At 56.6% G+C, this 14,777-nt stretch overlaps 1 protein-coding gene across 1 annotated transcript in view; it reads left to right on the top strand.

The window, feature by feature from the left end:
* The window catches only part of PCSK6 (proprotein convertase subtilisin/kexin type 6), a gene marked incomplete at its 5' end in the record, with an annotated part of 186,580 nt that overhangs the window by 165,226 nt on the left and 6,577 nt on the right, over positions 1 to 14,777 (top strand). The window contains 7 exons of the mRNA XM_029237061.1: positions 95 to 268; positions 413 to 451; positions 3,874 to 3,976; positions 4,913 to 5,109; positions 6,913 to 7,000; positions 9,954 to 10,057; positions 14,335 to 14,464. Coding sequence (XP_029092894.1) covers positions 95 to 268; positions 413 to 451; positions 3,874 to 3,976; positions 4,913 to 5,109; positions 6,913 to 7,000; positions 9,954 to 10,057; positions 14,335 to 14,464 — 835 coding nt within the window. The remainder of the gene's footprint in view (positions 1 to 94; positions 269 to 412; positions 452 to 3,873; positions 3,977 to 4,912; positions 5,110 to 6,912; positions 7,001 to 9,953; positions 10,058 to 14,334; positions 14,465 to 14,777) is intronic.

Here is a 14,777-nt window from a genome sequence, read left to right as displayed (position 1 = left end):
AGGCCCCTGGCCAGACCAAGGGGCCAGAGCACATCAAGGGCTTCCCGAAGGAGGCTCTTGACCCTCGGGTGAGTCTGGGTCCGGTGCCTTCCAGGGAAGTTGAAAGAGTGGAGCCTCATCCTGTATGGCACGGCCCAGCACCCCTATACCACCTTCAGCGCCCATCAGTCTCGCTCCCGGATGCTGGAGCTCTCGGAGCCAGAGCCACCCAAGGCCGCCCTGTCGCCGTCCCAGGCCGAGGTTCCCGAGGACGAAGAGGACTACACAGGTAATGAACCTGAGGCCAGAGGAGACGCTCATTTTTCCAGTGTAGCTCTTAAAACGCGGGCTGTTCCCAGCGAAGGCGGGGCTAGGGTTGTAGGCCTTCCTCTTTCCTGGGAGTCGTAATAATGATGGTAATTTGCGCTCACAGCTCCTCCCTCCCATGGCTCTCCTAATATTTTACAGACCAGTAAGTATGCTTCAAACCAGTAAGTACTCGCCAACCTTCCCAGGCCGGGAATAGAGGTTCCCTATGCCCAACCAGAACGGGGACTTGCCTCCTGGCTAGTGACACTCCTCTGGGGCGCCCCCTTTTCATCAGGGGCCACCGTCTTCAGTCTCAGCCTCCTGACCCTCTCCCTAGTCCATCCACTTTCAGTCCTTGTGACCAGAATGTGGGAAGGACCAGAGTGCTACCGGGAGCCCAGGACGGTTGGGCTGAGTGAGCACAGCCAGGAGTTGCTGGCAGTGGAGATCTTGACCCGCCCAGGGGCCTGGGAGAAAGACCCAGCACAGGGTCTCAGACCTGATGTCAGAGGACACTGATGCTGCAAGAAGCAGCTCAAGCCTCTCACAGGAAGTAAAGATGCCTCGTTGCAAATCCTCTTCCTCCTGCTGCGCCCCTGCAGGGTGGCCCTGGGCTCTGGGCCTGCAGCGCTCCACGCTGAGAGCTGGGGCAGCATGCAGAGGACGTTCCCAGCTGCCGGGCTGGGCACAGTTTCGGTCAGCGAGCTAGGTGGCAAGCTCTTCCTTTCCCTCTGAACCATCCCAGTGATTTGTGAGAAACGGAGCCTTTCTGGTTGGGCATATTTTCCTTAGCTAAATGTTACAGCTACTTGATAAATGATGGGTGAGATCTAAGAATACTGATGCTTTGAGTTATCTAATAGCTTCTGAAGAAAAAAAGTAACAAAATGGGAAACTCCACCAATACAGATCAAGCGTAAATTATGGCCGATTCAATTTTAAACTTCTTCTACCGTGCCTTTAAAATGGAGCATTGAATTATGTATGGACTGATCTGCTCTGTTTCCCCCTGTGATTTATAAACTGTGGCAAGATTCGGTAATTATTAATAAAGGACTGATTTTTTTTCCCCCCCTTAAAATCTGCTATGACTCTAACCTCACACTGTCCTGGAATCTCACTCTAACTGTTCTGCAACCCAGGCCGCTCAGTCCTTCCCAAGCCTGGCCCAGGTGGTTAGAGGGGTCTCTGGGACTAAGGTGTGTTTCCGACACTTGGGGAAGTTCCGTGCAATCTCAGGGGCAAGTGGGGCGGGTGCACCAGTCACAGCAGGAAAGAGCGAGAGAGGGGAGGGGGCAGGAGGGGTGTGGCGTGGAGGGAGAGGAGGAGAGGGCTTCAGGGGGAGGGGGAGCAGTGTGGAGGAGCATCTCGTTGGTGCCCTGGGGGAAGCCCTCCGAGTCACAGACAAACAAGCCCAGGTGCAGAAGCCCAGGGAGAAAGAGAGGGTGCTGGGTAGGGGAGATTTTGAGATGGGGCGATGATTCTCGAAGACTTTCTAAATATTTATTTATTTATTTGGTTGTGTCTGGTCTTCGTTGCAGCAGGTGGGCTCCTTAGTTGCGGCACGTGGGCTCCTTAGTTGCCAGCAGGCGGGCTCCTTAGTTGTGGCATGCAAACTCTTAGTTGCGGCACGTATGTGGGATCTAGTTCCCTGACCAGGAATCGAACCCAGGCCCCCCCACATTGGGAGCGTGGATTCTTAACCACTGCGCCACCGGGGAAGTCCCTGTTGATGCTTTCTGTGGAGCTTCATGCACAGCTGAGGGGTGAGCTGGCAGGGGAGGCTGCGTGCCTTTCGGAGGCGGAGCTGGTCATACAGACAGTGGGGGTGGGGGGCGCTGGGCCCCGCCCTCTGTCCGGCAGCGGGGGGCACCAAGCAGCGCTGTGATGGGGGCACACAGGTGGAGGGCCAGCTCTCCCCGGGACAAGGAGTAAAGGGGAGGAGGTGAGTGAGGGCCGGAGAGGGGAGTCCAGCCGCCCATGGACAGTAAGGATCCCAGGACGGAAGGGGAGTGGGGCTCCTGGGGGGGTCAGGGGTGTGACAGGCGCCTCGCCAGAGCCATCTGGACAGCTGCCCTGTGAAGGGGTCAGCTGTGAGGTGGACACGAGTAGGGGACACTCTCAGCCACTGTCACCACAAGTGGATTGGGATGAGGCAAACAAGGACCAAGTCAAATGAGAATCGATCCCCAAATCGAGTGAGTCTGGGGCCTGGGAAGGGGTGGGGGCACCTTGTGCTCCAGCACGACCCCAGCGCCCTCCCCCACCCAGACCACAAGGAGCGTCTAGTGCATCCCCAGGGATGCACGCGGCTCTGAAAGGGGTTCACGGGGGGACCCACAATGAGAACCTTGGAAACGTGGGCAGCGGTAAACCTTCAGGGAGGGAAGCCAAATACAGTTGAGTCTAACACTGGGAAGGTCTGGAGGCCCTTTAAAGAGGAGTGAAGAGGGCTTTGTGCCCCTCAGCAAAGACCCATTGTGGGTGGCAGAGAATGGGGGCTTTTGTCTTTCCCTCACATCCCCAGGAATCTCTGGTGGCTGGCAAGACACCTCTTCTTTGCTTCTGAACTCACTCCCCACCCCCTCCAACAACTAAAACCTTGTAGAAGGTTGTTTTTTCTTCCAAGGACTCAAAAACTTTCATAACGCCCCGCCGGGCCCCTCCCTCCCCACATGGGGAGGCTTTCCAGAACCATCTCCCAGAGGAGGAAGAGCGTTGGGGGCCAAGGGAGGTGGGGGTCCCAGCACAGCACCGGCCCTGGCCCCCAGATGAGGAGGACACCTATGGAGGGGCTGCCCGGCCTGAGGGCAAGAGCCAGTCAAACTGGGCTCTCCCTCGAGGCGCAGGTGGAGGGGAGACCTAGGACAGGGCGCCCGATGGGGTCCCCCAGCTCCTGCGTTTTTCTCCGTCGCTTTGACAACACCACACAGGCTTCCAGAGTTAGAATTTGGGGATCGAGGGAAGACAGGATGCCCCCTCTGAGGGTGAGAGAGAGGGGAGCTGAAAAGGGCTCAGCTCCCGCCCACCCCAGGCCCACCAGGGTCATGGAAACCCACCTACCTGCCTCCTTCACCGCGTGTGAGGGACATGGCGCATTCTATTCCAGCCTCTCCCGCTTTATTTCCGTCGGATCTTCACTGCTTGGCCGCAGTTTCCTTAGCGCCTTCAAGCCCTCAACGCCCTGTATCGCGTTGCTCTTTCCTTCACGATGGAAATCAGAGTTGGTGGCTGGTCCAGCATTGTAACTCCGCTGCAGGGGAGGACGCTGCATGCGGCTGTCCCCTGCCCCTCCCGCCCCACCATGGCTGCTCCTCTAGAACCTCACAATGCCCGCCTTCACCTACCCGGGTCCTCACCCACCACCGGCTGTCCTGCTTGTCCTCGGGCCATCCCTGTCTCGAGTCATCAGACCCTCTGACACTGGAGCCCAGAGCCAGGCTTGGCTCCCAGCTGAGGCGGTCCTTCAGGGGTGGGTGCTCTGGCCCAGCAGGGGCCTGTGAGACCCGGACATGGGGTCCTAGGAGACTGGACGTGATTGAGAAAGCATCTCTATGGGTGAAAGGAAATGCTTGTTTCTTTAAGGTGTGTGCCATCCGGAGTGTGGTGACAAAGGCTGTGATGGCCCTAATGCAGACCAGTGCTTGAATTGTGTCCACTTCAGCCTGGGGAGCGTCAAGACCAGCAGGTAAAGGGCTGGGCCTCCCCTGCGTGTCCTGGAGATGCCCAGCGTCCCGCTAAGGTGGCCAAGCTGTGTTCTCCACCCCCGCAGCCTGGCACCATACTTAGGAATTAACCAAACACCCTGGAAAGGAGATCACCCTGAGGGTCACTGCTGGGGAATTTTATGTTTTGGTAACCTTTTATTCTCATCTTATAAATAACTCGTGACCATGAGAACTCAGAGGCCGTGGCATTGTTTTGTCTGTGCTTATAAACTTTTTTCTCTCCATTTTGCTAAACAAAAATGGGTCGTATTGAGCATGACAACCACTTGGGAACTGCAGACAAATGTCATCTTAAGGGCCGGTACTGTTCTAAAAGTCAGCACAGTCGGCCGTGAATGAGGAGCCCCCATCCCTGAGCGCCCGGGTAGGGGTGCAGCCCTCCTGGGGAGCACACACCCACCAGGGCTCTGACAGGGGCGCGGCTGGGACTCTCACGGTGTCCCCGGGGCCCAGACACAGCCGCAACCTCCCTGCTCTGGGCGAAGACGTTTGTTCTGCTGGCTGGACACAGCCTGGAGACCTCTCACTGCCCGTGGGCACTGTCAGTGGGGTTTTGCCGGAGCTGAACGTTCCAAAAGTCAGCTACCATCGTGGTGTTGCCCAAGGAAGCCAAGCACAACCTGCGAGTGCCCCCGCCCACCTCGGGGAAACTTTGAAAGGGCAGGAGTCCCAGGTTCCCATGCAAGCCCTCAACCCTCTCCTGCATCAGGAACTTCTCAGGGGCATTAATGGTTTACCTCTGCCCTGGGGCCTTTGTTTCCTCAGAGTCTGCTGACCGGGAGGCAGCTAAGGCTTCCCTCCCAGCCGGCTGCCCTGCCTTGGCCTGACCCTCGTGCTGCCGGGTGGGCGTGGGGCTGGGGCCAGTAGGAAAGTCCTCTCCCGATCTGCTCCCACAGGAAGTGCGTGAGCGTGTGCCCCTTGGGCTACTTTGGGGACATGGCAGCCCGCCGCTGCCGCCGCTGCCACAAGGGATGCGAGACCTGCTCCGGCCGGGGCCCCACCCAGTGCCTGTCTTGCCGCCGCGGGTTCTACCACCATCAGGAGGTGAACACCTGTGTGACCTTCTGTCCCGCTGGATTTTATGCTGATGAAAGTAAGTGTGTGTCCCTGGGCCTAGAAATGAGGAGTGAGCCCCGCTCTGGGCTGGGGTCCCCTCTCCTGGGAGAATTTTCCCCACCCTCTGCTTCCTGTGTACTCTGTCCTGAGAAAGGACCCTTAACGGGAGGGAGGGAGAGAGGATGAAATCAAAGCCCTTGGACCCTGTTAGTGGATAGCAGTTCACACCCAAAACCTGGCCAGGGTGGTTCATAGTGACTCAGAAATGGAGCCCCCGTAGTCTGGGGTTGTCACACTTCTGTAGGTCAGTGTCCATTATTCAGGATGGACAGGGAGGTAGCTTGAGCCAGTGGCTCTCAGGCTCAGACCGATTTCAGACATCCAAATAGAAAGGCTTCCGGGTAGGCCCTGCAGTCTCTCTTGGAGCAGTGGATGTGGGCGCTGGGCGGGGTGCAGGACCCAGCACCGGCTTGTGGCCTTGGTGGTTGAAACTGGGTGAAAGCCCCTCCCAGCAAGAGCCGCTAAGCTGAAACCAGGGTGTAAGGCCAGGGAGGTTTGCGGGTCTCCATGAATGAAGAGGAGCCTGCTGCCGGGCATAACTGGGTTCAGGAGGACAGGTTGTTCTTGGCTGTGCACTTTACATAGTGACCACACTCCCAAGAGGTGGGCGACGCTTTCCTCACCTTGCAGGTGGGGAAGTGAAGCTGAGCGAGGCCAACGGGCCCACAGCTAGCAATGACCCAGTGAACTCAGAGCAGCACAGGCGTCCTGCCATCCTGCCTGTCCTGGAAAGTGGAGTGGTTGGGCTCTGGGGCCGGGACCTCATGCCAAGGTTTGAACACTCACCTCAGCCTGGAAGAGGCCAAAGAGAGGGCTTGGGTTAAATTGATGGAGGACAGTTTTCAGATGACGTGTTGGCCGTTGTGCAGGGAGGGGGCAGCGCTTCCCAGAGCTCACCTCTGGCCCGCGTCCTGCAGGAGGGGTCCCATCACAGCGTTGCTCTCACTCCTCTGGGGAAGAAGCCAGGGATCCTTAAGGACATATAAAGCCATGGAATAACCACACTCTTTAGAGGGAACACAGAGTCATGCAAGACACGTTTCACAGGCTTTGCAAACACCTGCCCTGGGCTGCAACCAGACCTGTTTTCGGGGCAGAGGCTTCTCCATCCCTACCCCCCACCCCACCCCTGGGCAAAAACCAGCCACCTCGGTCACCCCGAGAGTCACCCCCAGACGCCCTCGCTGAGCCCCTGCAGCGTGTGTGTGATGCCACCTGTGGGGCCCCGAGGAGGAGGCCCCGAGCACAGGGTGGTGCTGACTGGGTGCCAGGATGAGTGACCTGGGTAATCACCGAGACCCAGGGCTTCCCCAAGGTGTGGTGGGTGTCAGAGATTCATGTCTGTGCAGGTGACCGCCAACGTGTCAGTAAAGACCCCTGTGAGGGCCCTGGGTGGGTGGGGTCACTCAGGGGAACCTCAGGCCCCACCGGTCACACTTAGGAAGACTGGCACCTCGCTAAACTCTGCTCTGCTGGCTCCAGTCCCGGGCGAAGATGCAGGACTAGAGCACGTTTCCTCTGGAAAGGGCCCACCTCCAAGCCTCAAGGTCGTGTGAAGACTTCACTCCAGGAAAGAGGTGCGAGGCCTGTTATCTGACACCTGGGCACGCGGTCTCCACATGCCTCTGGCCATCGGTCACTATGTCACCTGTCTAGCGACAGCGCTGGTGACGGCTGTTCCATCAACCCCGTCTTGGAACACCCGAGTCTCGTTTGCCCAGGTTTGATCCACATCCACTCTTCCCACCTCTTCTCTTTTCCTCCTCTTATTTTTCTCCAGATCAGAAAAACTGCCTTAAATGCCACCCAAGCTGTAAGAAGTGCATGGATGAACCAGAGAAATGTACTGTCTGTAAAGAAGGATTCAAGTAAGACCCTCCCTTCAGACCTGAGGCGCGGCCATGGGTATATGCTGGTATAAGTGTCTGTCATTGATTTACCAAGTGTTTGCCTCCTTTTCCTAAAAAATAAAATTTCAGAGGCCCAAAGCCTTTCAGGATACAGATTCCGAGTCAAAATCAGATTTCCACTTAGAGATTGGTGTTTATGATAGAAAGTCAGAGGATGGGGAAAATGTCTACATTTTATGCAACATTTGGAGAATTGGTAAGAGCGAGAGTGGATCCTCTCATAGAAAGTAGGGCTGGCGGCTGGAAGGGTGGGGAGTTCTAACAAAGCACAGAGCTCCCTTTCTTAGGCACCGAGCCCCACTCACTCCAGTTTCCTTCCCAGTCTGGATGACTGAGGGAAGGGCAGAGGGGGCTCGCTCCCTGGAGATACTCTGTAAATTCCTGGTTTGCCTGGCTCCAAGCTCAGCCCACGCCTCCTTTAAAAGCATCTGACCAAGCTAATGATTTTTTACTAGAATATTTTGGAATGTTGGTGTAGCCTGTTTACTGCCCCCAAATATACATTACTTCTTCCTTGAAGTTATCATCTAGAAGCTTAGAAATCATTCTGTGCAAAATTGTGCTGTGGACCCTCCCGCGATCCAGTCTTGAACCAGGGCCTGCACTTTAAGAAGAAAGGGATGGGTCAGTGAGGGCAGTGAGCAGGGGCGGGGCCGGGGGGCATCACCGGGCTTTTGTTAAAATGCAGATGCTGGGCTTCCCTGGTGGTGCAGTGGTTGGGAGTCTGCCTGCTGACGCAGGGGACGCAGGTTCGTGCCCCAGTCTGGGAAGATCCCACATGCCGCGGAGTGGCTGGGCCCGTGAGCCATGGTCACTGAGCCTGTGCGTCCGGAGCCTGTGCTCCGCAACGGGAGAGGCCGCAGCAGTGAGAGGCCCGCGTACCGCAAAAAAAAAAAAAAAAATGCAGGTGCTGACCCAGCAGCTCTGTGACTCTGCATTTCTACCTGGCCCCCAGGGGACAAGGATGCTGCCGTTCCTGCAGCTTCCCCTCCCCTCAAATTCAACTCCCCAGGGTTGAATTCTTTTGCAGTAAGGAGTGAAGGAAGAAAACCAGCATTTTACTCCAGCTGCTCTCACCAACACTGCCTCATTTAATCTTCACAGCAACCTATGACGTATGTGACATATATGGCATTTTTCTTCACATTTTACTAACGGGGAGAGGTACAGTTTCCAGGAGCAGCATGACTAAGGTTCCCCAAGCCCGCCCCACCCCCTCCAGATCAGGGGATTGGAGAGAAGAGGGTCCACTACCCCACGCTCCTGGGAGTCGGAGGAGGGAAGGGGGACAGGACCCCAGAGTCACACGTCATGCCCGTTCTCTGACCCAGGGAGCTGGACGAGGCAGGATGAGGAGTGGAGGGGTGACATGTGGAGGAAGGGGAGCCTCAGAAGGGAAAGGCGGAGAGGTTCAGCTGGCCGCCACTGGGGCCTGGGAGCTCGGCTGTGGGGACCCTCCCGCAGGGCCCCCCACCCAGGCCGGAGACTCAGGGTGTCAGGGGGAGGCACTGTGTTTCCAGCTCCCTGGAGCCTGTTTCCCAGTGGGGATGTGCTGGAGGGGGCGGTTCATCCCTGCTCCTGTGGGTCAGGTGGGGGAGAGGAGGTCAGATGCTCAGGCCAGGAGCTGTGTCCTGGGGAGAAAATGCCTCTGAGGCAGCAGCCCCCCAGGTGGAGGCAGCGGTGCAGCCGTGATGAGCAGCCAGAGAGGACTGCGGACACTGAAACATCATGGGCCGTAATCCACAGAAAGCTTCCTTTTATTGCCCAATATCCTCTTTAGCTGTGGCTTCAAATCATCGGTCCCACTGAAGCAGTGGGGGCGGCCAAGCCGTGCGTCCATCTCTTTAGGCTGGGAACATCCATTAGTAAAGACTTGACTGAACAGCTGGTGCAGTGGCCTGGGGGCCGGGACGAGAGGGAGCCCTGGGTTCGGCTTCTGCCTTGATACAGAGATGCTTTCAGCCCCACCGACGTCCCTCCCCACCAAGTGCAGGAGCCTCTGGATCTCACAGACCCTGGGGCACGTGTTTGATGTGTCAGGCAGCAGATCCATCTACAACATGTGCAGCAGTGAGCTTGGAAACTGAAGCAGCCGTGGCAGCCAACACCCATTCACACTGCTGGGTGCCCGACACCTGCCAGGGTTCTGTCCTCAAAGTAACCTGACCACGCAGGAGCCTTGGTGGACAGCTGAGGGGACGGAGGGGCAGGAAGCTTGGCTGGCCTGCCCGGGGTCGGGGCTGCACGGCTGGGAAGGGGCAGAAGGTCTGCCCCAGAAGCCGTGCACTCACTGCCTGGCCGAGCGAGGTGAGGGAGGAAGGCCAGAGCCACAGCAGGCAGGGCTGCTAGGCCCCAGGAGCGGATTTTATCTCAGGTTCATTGTGAAGCACAGACGGTTTCCAGCAAGGGCGAGGCAGGGACTCAGGGTCAGTCTTGCTGCCAACCCCACTCACGCATCACAGGTGCCAAGACTTCACCCAGGGCTGCGCCCAGTGAGACCGAGCCAGTGGGGTGACCCACCTGTGCTTGAGTTCTCCTCGTGGGCCTTGGGTTCTAGTGTGATTGGTGTCAGTGAAGAGAAGGTGTCACAGAGCAGAAGAGCACAGAAGGCGTGGAGGGCATAGCCTCCTGCACAAGGACCGAGGCCACGGGGCTTTGGGAAGGAGCTTCGGGACCACCGGCCACAAGAAGGCAGAGACTCTGCTTCCAGGCCCGGGTGTCCCTTCCAGCCGGCCTCGAGATGCTGCAGGGCAGCTTTGCCGCTTTCATTAGTTCAGAACCTTAAGTGACTCCGAGAGCTGTGCTTTAGCAACTTTCAGTTCCTCTCATGAAAGACATTTGAGGGCAAATCATAATTGAATTAGAGCTTTGGAAAGGATATAAAAGACTGCCTTTTTTTTCTTTTCAACAGCCTTGCACGGGGCAGCTGCATTCCAGACTGTGAGCCAGGCACCTACTTTGACTCTGAGCTGATCAGGTGCGGGGAATGCCATCCCACCTGCCAGACCTGCGTGGGTGAGTTCACGGCCTGCGGCGGCCACATTTGGAGCCCAAGTTCCCCAGGCCGGTGGGCTGACTACCTGGAAACCCAGAAAGCCCTAGGACTTGCGGGCTTCCGTAGGTGTTGCAGCATTAAATCCCAGAAGCCCTACCAGGGGCTGGGAGAGGGGAAAGGGGAATAGTGATTAATGGGTACAGAGGTTCACCTTGGGAAGATAAAAAATATCTGGGGATGGATGGATGGTGGTGATGCTTGCATAACAATATGAACGTACTTAATGCCACTAAACTGTATGCTTAAATGGTTCGTATGGTCAGTTGTACGTTACGTACATTTTACCACAATTTTTAAAATTAAAAAGAAAAACCACAAGGGCCCACTTGGAGCAGCCTGGGTTTCCCGGTGTCAGGAGCCCAGCCAGGTAGGGGATGCTTTCAGGCCGGGAAGGGATGCTAACTGCTAGTGAGCTCTTGCGTGGAACCCAGCCCTTGCCTCAGGGTAGCAGTGCCGGAGTTTCACGATTCATCGATTCTTCAGGGAGAGGCTGGGCAAGTTCCCGTGGTGAAGGAAGAAGGTTTTTTAAAACATAGCCTTAGTTCCTTGTACCTGTCTTCCCTATTTTGAACATTTTACTCAAAGAGGAAAAGATCTCTGTAAACAATTTTATGTGTATTGTAATTTCCCACAGAGATGATAGCATAGCTGCCTTCCAGGCACAGTTTTTATGCAGAATCGCAGAGAATGATTGTCTTGTTGGGTTTCGTGCTGCAGACTTGTTGGCACCGGGATATTGTAGCACATTCTGAGCTTGTGGACTCATACGTGTTTCTGATTGAATCTTCTCCTCTTGATCCTCCTTCCTGACCCAGCGCTTTGGTCCTTGTTCTAAGAAACCCACATCAGGTTGAGTTTTTGCTGCAGTAACGCTGTAAGAATTAGGTCTCTGCTGAGTCACTGATGCCGTAACATGGGTCCCGGGATGCATGGCAGGACGGGGCAGCCGTCCCAGTGTGGCCACGTGAGCCCATGTCAAGGGGCCCTTGACCCTTGACCCGAAGTGGACATGCCATGGCAAAGACCAGCACTCTCAAGGCCTTTGGAAGATGTGCCTTCCTGGGGCCCCCTCCTGGGACAACCCCCCGAAAGGCAGGGGCCCAGCAGCCTTTCCTAGCGTTTGCCTCGTGGCCTGTCGTTTTCATTGTTTCTTTGACTCATTGTTTAGCCCAGGTTGAAAGAGCATTGCCGATGTCACTTATTTAAATTTCATTGGCACTTGAATCCATAAAATTCAGGCGTGTGGCTTTATAATGCTTTTGATTTCATTTATTCAGTGTGGTTTCCTTTGCCTGCATCCCCACACTGCCTGTTGGCAAACAGTCTCTCACTCAGTCCAGAGACCTCTTTGTTACTTGAGGGGTCAGGCTGTCCAGGGGTCTCCCCTGCTCCCCACACCCGCCTGCCCGGGTTCCCTCTATGCTCTGGGACGTGTGCATCCACCCCGGCCACTGCTAGGACAGGGACCCCACCCACTTCCAGCGCTGAAGGCTTCTCGCTGCCTGTCACGGTCCCTGTCGGGAGCCCCTGGCTACCCGGCCCTCCCCTCCCAGCTCCCACTCCGTGACCACTGCTGCTCCCCACCTGTGAGGGGCCTGGGTGCGGTGTGGGGAGAGTCGTGGTTAGGCACGAGTACAGCATGGAGCACGGTGGCATCTGTCCCCACCCCAGGCCAGCAGTACCTTGGGACACTCAGTGGTGACTCAGTAGGAATAAGCCTCTTCCCATCCTGGTCCAAGTACCCAGAGCCTCTGGCACGGATGATGTGATCCCTTGGTGAACCCATCTGCCTTGGGTGGGTGCAGGGGACCCAGCAGGGCATGGCGCGTGGGTCAGCGGCTAGCGGCCAGTGGGGCACATGTGTGTGGAGTTGAGGGGCATGAGGGCCGGTCCTCACCCAGGGGAGCACGACATGAAATAGCAGATAAAAACCACCATGACAGGTCAAGAGAGAGATGGCAGAAGAAAGGAATGCGTTTTGTACCTTAGCACCCTTCATAGCACGTTTTTCCTGCCTTTTGAATAAGGGCCCTGCGTTTTCACTTTGTCCTGGGCCCCACAAATGATGCAGTGGATCCTGCCTAAACATCACCCATTTTGCTACGATTTTTATGATCTGTGTCCGCTTTTCAAGTGTCTGACGCCTGGAAAGCCTTGTGACTAAATGGAATCCCTGAGAGACTTTGAATTACAAAGTTCACAATGTTTAGTAGCAGTGGAAGTAGTTGCTCTAGGAGATTTGTGTTGACTCAGCTTTTGTCATCGTGGTAAAAGATCCGGGACATAAAACCTACCGCTTTGAAGTGCGCGCCTCAGCGGCACTGAGCACCTTCACGTTGTCGCGGGGCCGTCGCCTCCGCCCGTCCCAGGGCTTTCTCTTCTTCTAACCCCAGCTGAACGGGTTTCATCCGCTTTTTTTTTTTTTTTTGCGGTACGCGGGCCTCTCACTGCTGTGGCCTCTCCCCTCGCAGAGCACAGGCTCCGGGCGCACAGGCTCAGTGGCCATGGCTCACGGGCCCAGCCGCTCCGCGGCATGTGGGATCTTCCCGGACCGGGGCACGAACCCGTGTCCCCTGCATCGGCAGGCAGACTCTCAACCACTGCGCCACCAGGGAAGCCCCATCCACTTTTAAGTTTAGCAAACTGAGCATTAAACTAGGAGCAAACAAGAATGAGTGTTCTTTCCCATTGCAGAAGCTCCTTAGGCACTGGGGACCCTGGCGGCCCGGGCAGTAGGACATGGGTGGTGGGGTTTGTGGAGGGCACCAACGCCAGATGCTCCCTGCAGATAAGTGATGGGGGCTGGGGCACAAGAGCAGCCGTCCATCCAGAAGGACATAAACCAGATGCATTTGTGGGGCGGTTCTCCCACTGCGTTGCTGCAACAGAGGGAGGACACCCCCGTGGAGACCCCAGGCAGGTGGGCAGCTACTCCTCATGAAGGCCCTGGAACCCCAAGGGCTCCCGCTTCTGCCTCACGCTCAGTCCTGGGCGAGCTCAGAATCCCCTTCCAAGCTGGAAGCTATGGTTCTGAGAGCAGAAACCAGCTGCCAGAGCACCAAGCCTCGGGGCTGGCAGAGCCGCCCTGCGGACCTCCGTCTGCAAAGGGGTCCTCCGGTGACGCAGCCCAGAGGCCCCCCGTAGGTCCAGAATTCACTCCACCTCTGCCTCAGCTGTCAGGCCTCAAGCCGAGACAGGACCACAGTGGGGGGAGGTCTAAGGAGGGGCTGTGGTCTCCGTGAGCATCTGAGATGGCTTCTCCCTGAGTTCGATCCTCCAAGGCAGCCAGTGGCCACCTCGCTGCCTCTCTGATGCTCCTTGGGGACTCTGACACGGAAGTGCACACCCAGCACTGACGTGTCGTTGGCCTGAATGAATGAACAGATGGGCAGACAGACAGATGGACAGCATGGTTTCTTCACTCTGGACCACTGCCTGCCCAGGCTGGTGAGTCCTCCTGAGTGGGCTGCAGATTTTCCTTCACGACTCTTGACCCTTCGTTCAGAGCTCTTGCCTTTTCTGGTCCCCACGCCTCACCCCATAAGCCCTTAGCTGTTTTTTCTCTGTTGAAAGAGTCCTGATCCTTCACACCAAATACCTGTCAACCCCAGGCCCCCAAACCTCTTCTTTCCCTTTTCCCACATATTCTTACATCAAGTTCTGTCCACTAGAAATACGATGTGAGCTACTGATGCAGCTTTAAGTTCCCTCAAGAAACAGGTGAAAATAATTATAACATCTTACTTAACCCCATGTATCTAAATGCTATCATTTCTACATGTAATCAATATTTAAAAAATCAACAAGCTATTTCACTTTTTTTTTTTTTTTTTAATTATGTCTCTGAAATCCAGTGTGTAAGTGTGTTTGGCCAGGCCAAATTTTGAGAACTCAGAGCTACCTGTGGCTGCCCTAGCCGAAATCGGGCCCAGGCCTGTTGGGAAAGGAAGCACCTGGAATCAGGGCCGATGAACGCGGCCCAGGCAGCGGGAGGTGTGCTGAGCTTGGTGCAGCCTCCGTGTCCCCATCCGTGAGATGTGGGCATGAGGCCCACCTCCAAGGAGTGGCGAGGCGGGCCCGGAGCAGATGCACAGTGGCACCTGGGTGAATCTAGCTGTGTGGTGGCCTTGGGGTGTCTGAATAGGACCTGGATCTTACAGGTGCTGCAGCAGGTCTTGGACACGTGATGGGCAGGTGGGCGGTCCCTGACCTCTGCTGCTTTTCCCGTACCCCTCAGGGCCCAGCAGAGAAGAATGTATTCACTGTGCCCCAAACTTCCACTTCCAAGACTGGAAATGTGTGCCAGCCTGTGGCGAGGGCTTCTACCCAGAGGAGATGCCAGGCTTGCCCCACAAAGTGTGCCGAAGGTATGTGCGCCTTCCAGGCAGTCCTCCTGACTTAGCCCGAGATGGCCGGGGACGGGCGGTCAGCAGTGCCTGTGGAGGAGTGGCAGGAGGGCTGGGTCTGGTGGCCCCTGTCCCAGGGGCTGGGGGCAGGGTGTGCCATGTTCCACGACAGCAGTGGGTGCAGTGGGCAGACAGGAACCCGTTTACAGAGGAGGGGACCCTGCAGGTGGTGATGGCCAAGGTCACAGTCAGGCGGCGGCCCTCATGCCTTTGTTCACGTCTTGAGTATCTGTGGAGACCTACTGTGTATCAGGCGCTGTGTGGCTGGGAAGGC

This window comes from Monodon monoceros, unplaced genomic scaffold (genome assembly GCF_005190385.1).
Source record: "Monodon monoceros isolate NGI ecotype Baffin Bay Population unplaced genomic scaffold, NGI_Narwhal_1 Super_Scaffold_21, whole genome shotgun sequence".
Classification (NCBI taxonomy): Eukaryota; Metazoa; Chordata; class Mammalia; order Artiodactyla; family Monodontidae; genus Monodon; species Monodon monoceros.
Note: the sequence above shows the minus strand (reverse complement) of the source record. Positions and strands in the feature narration are given on the sequence as shown.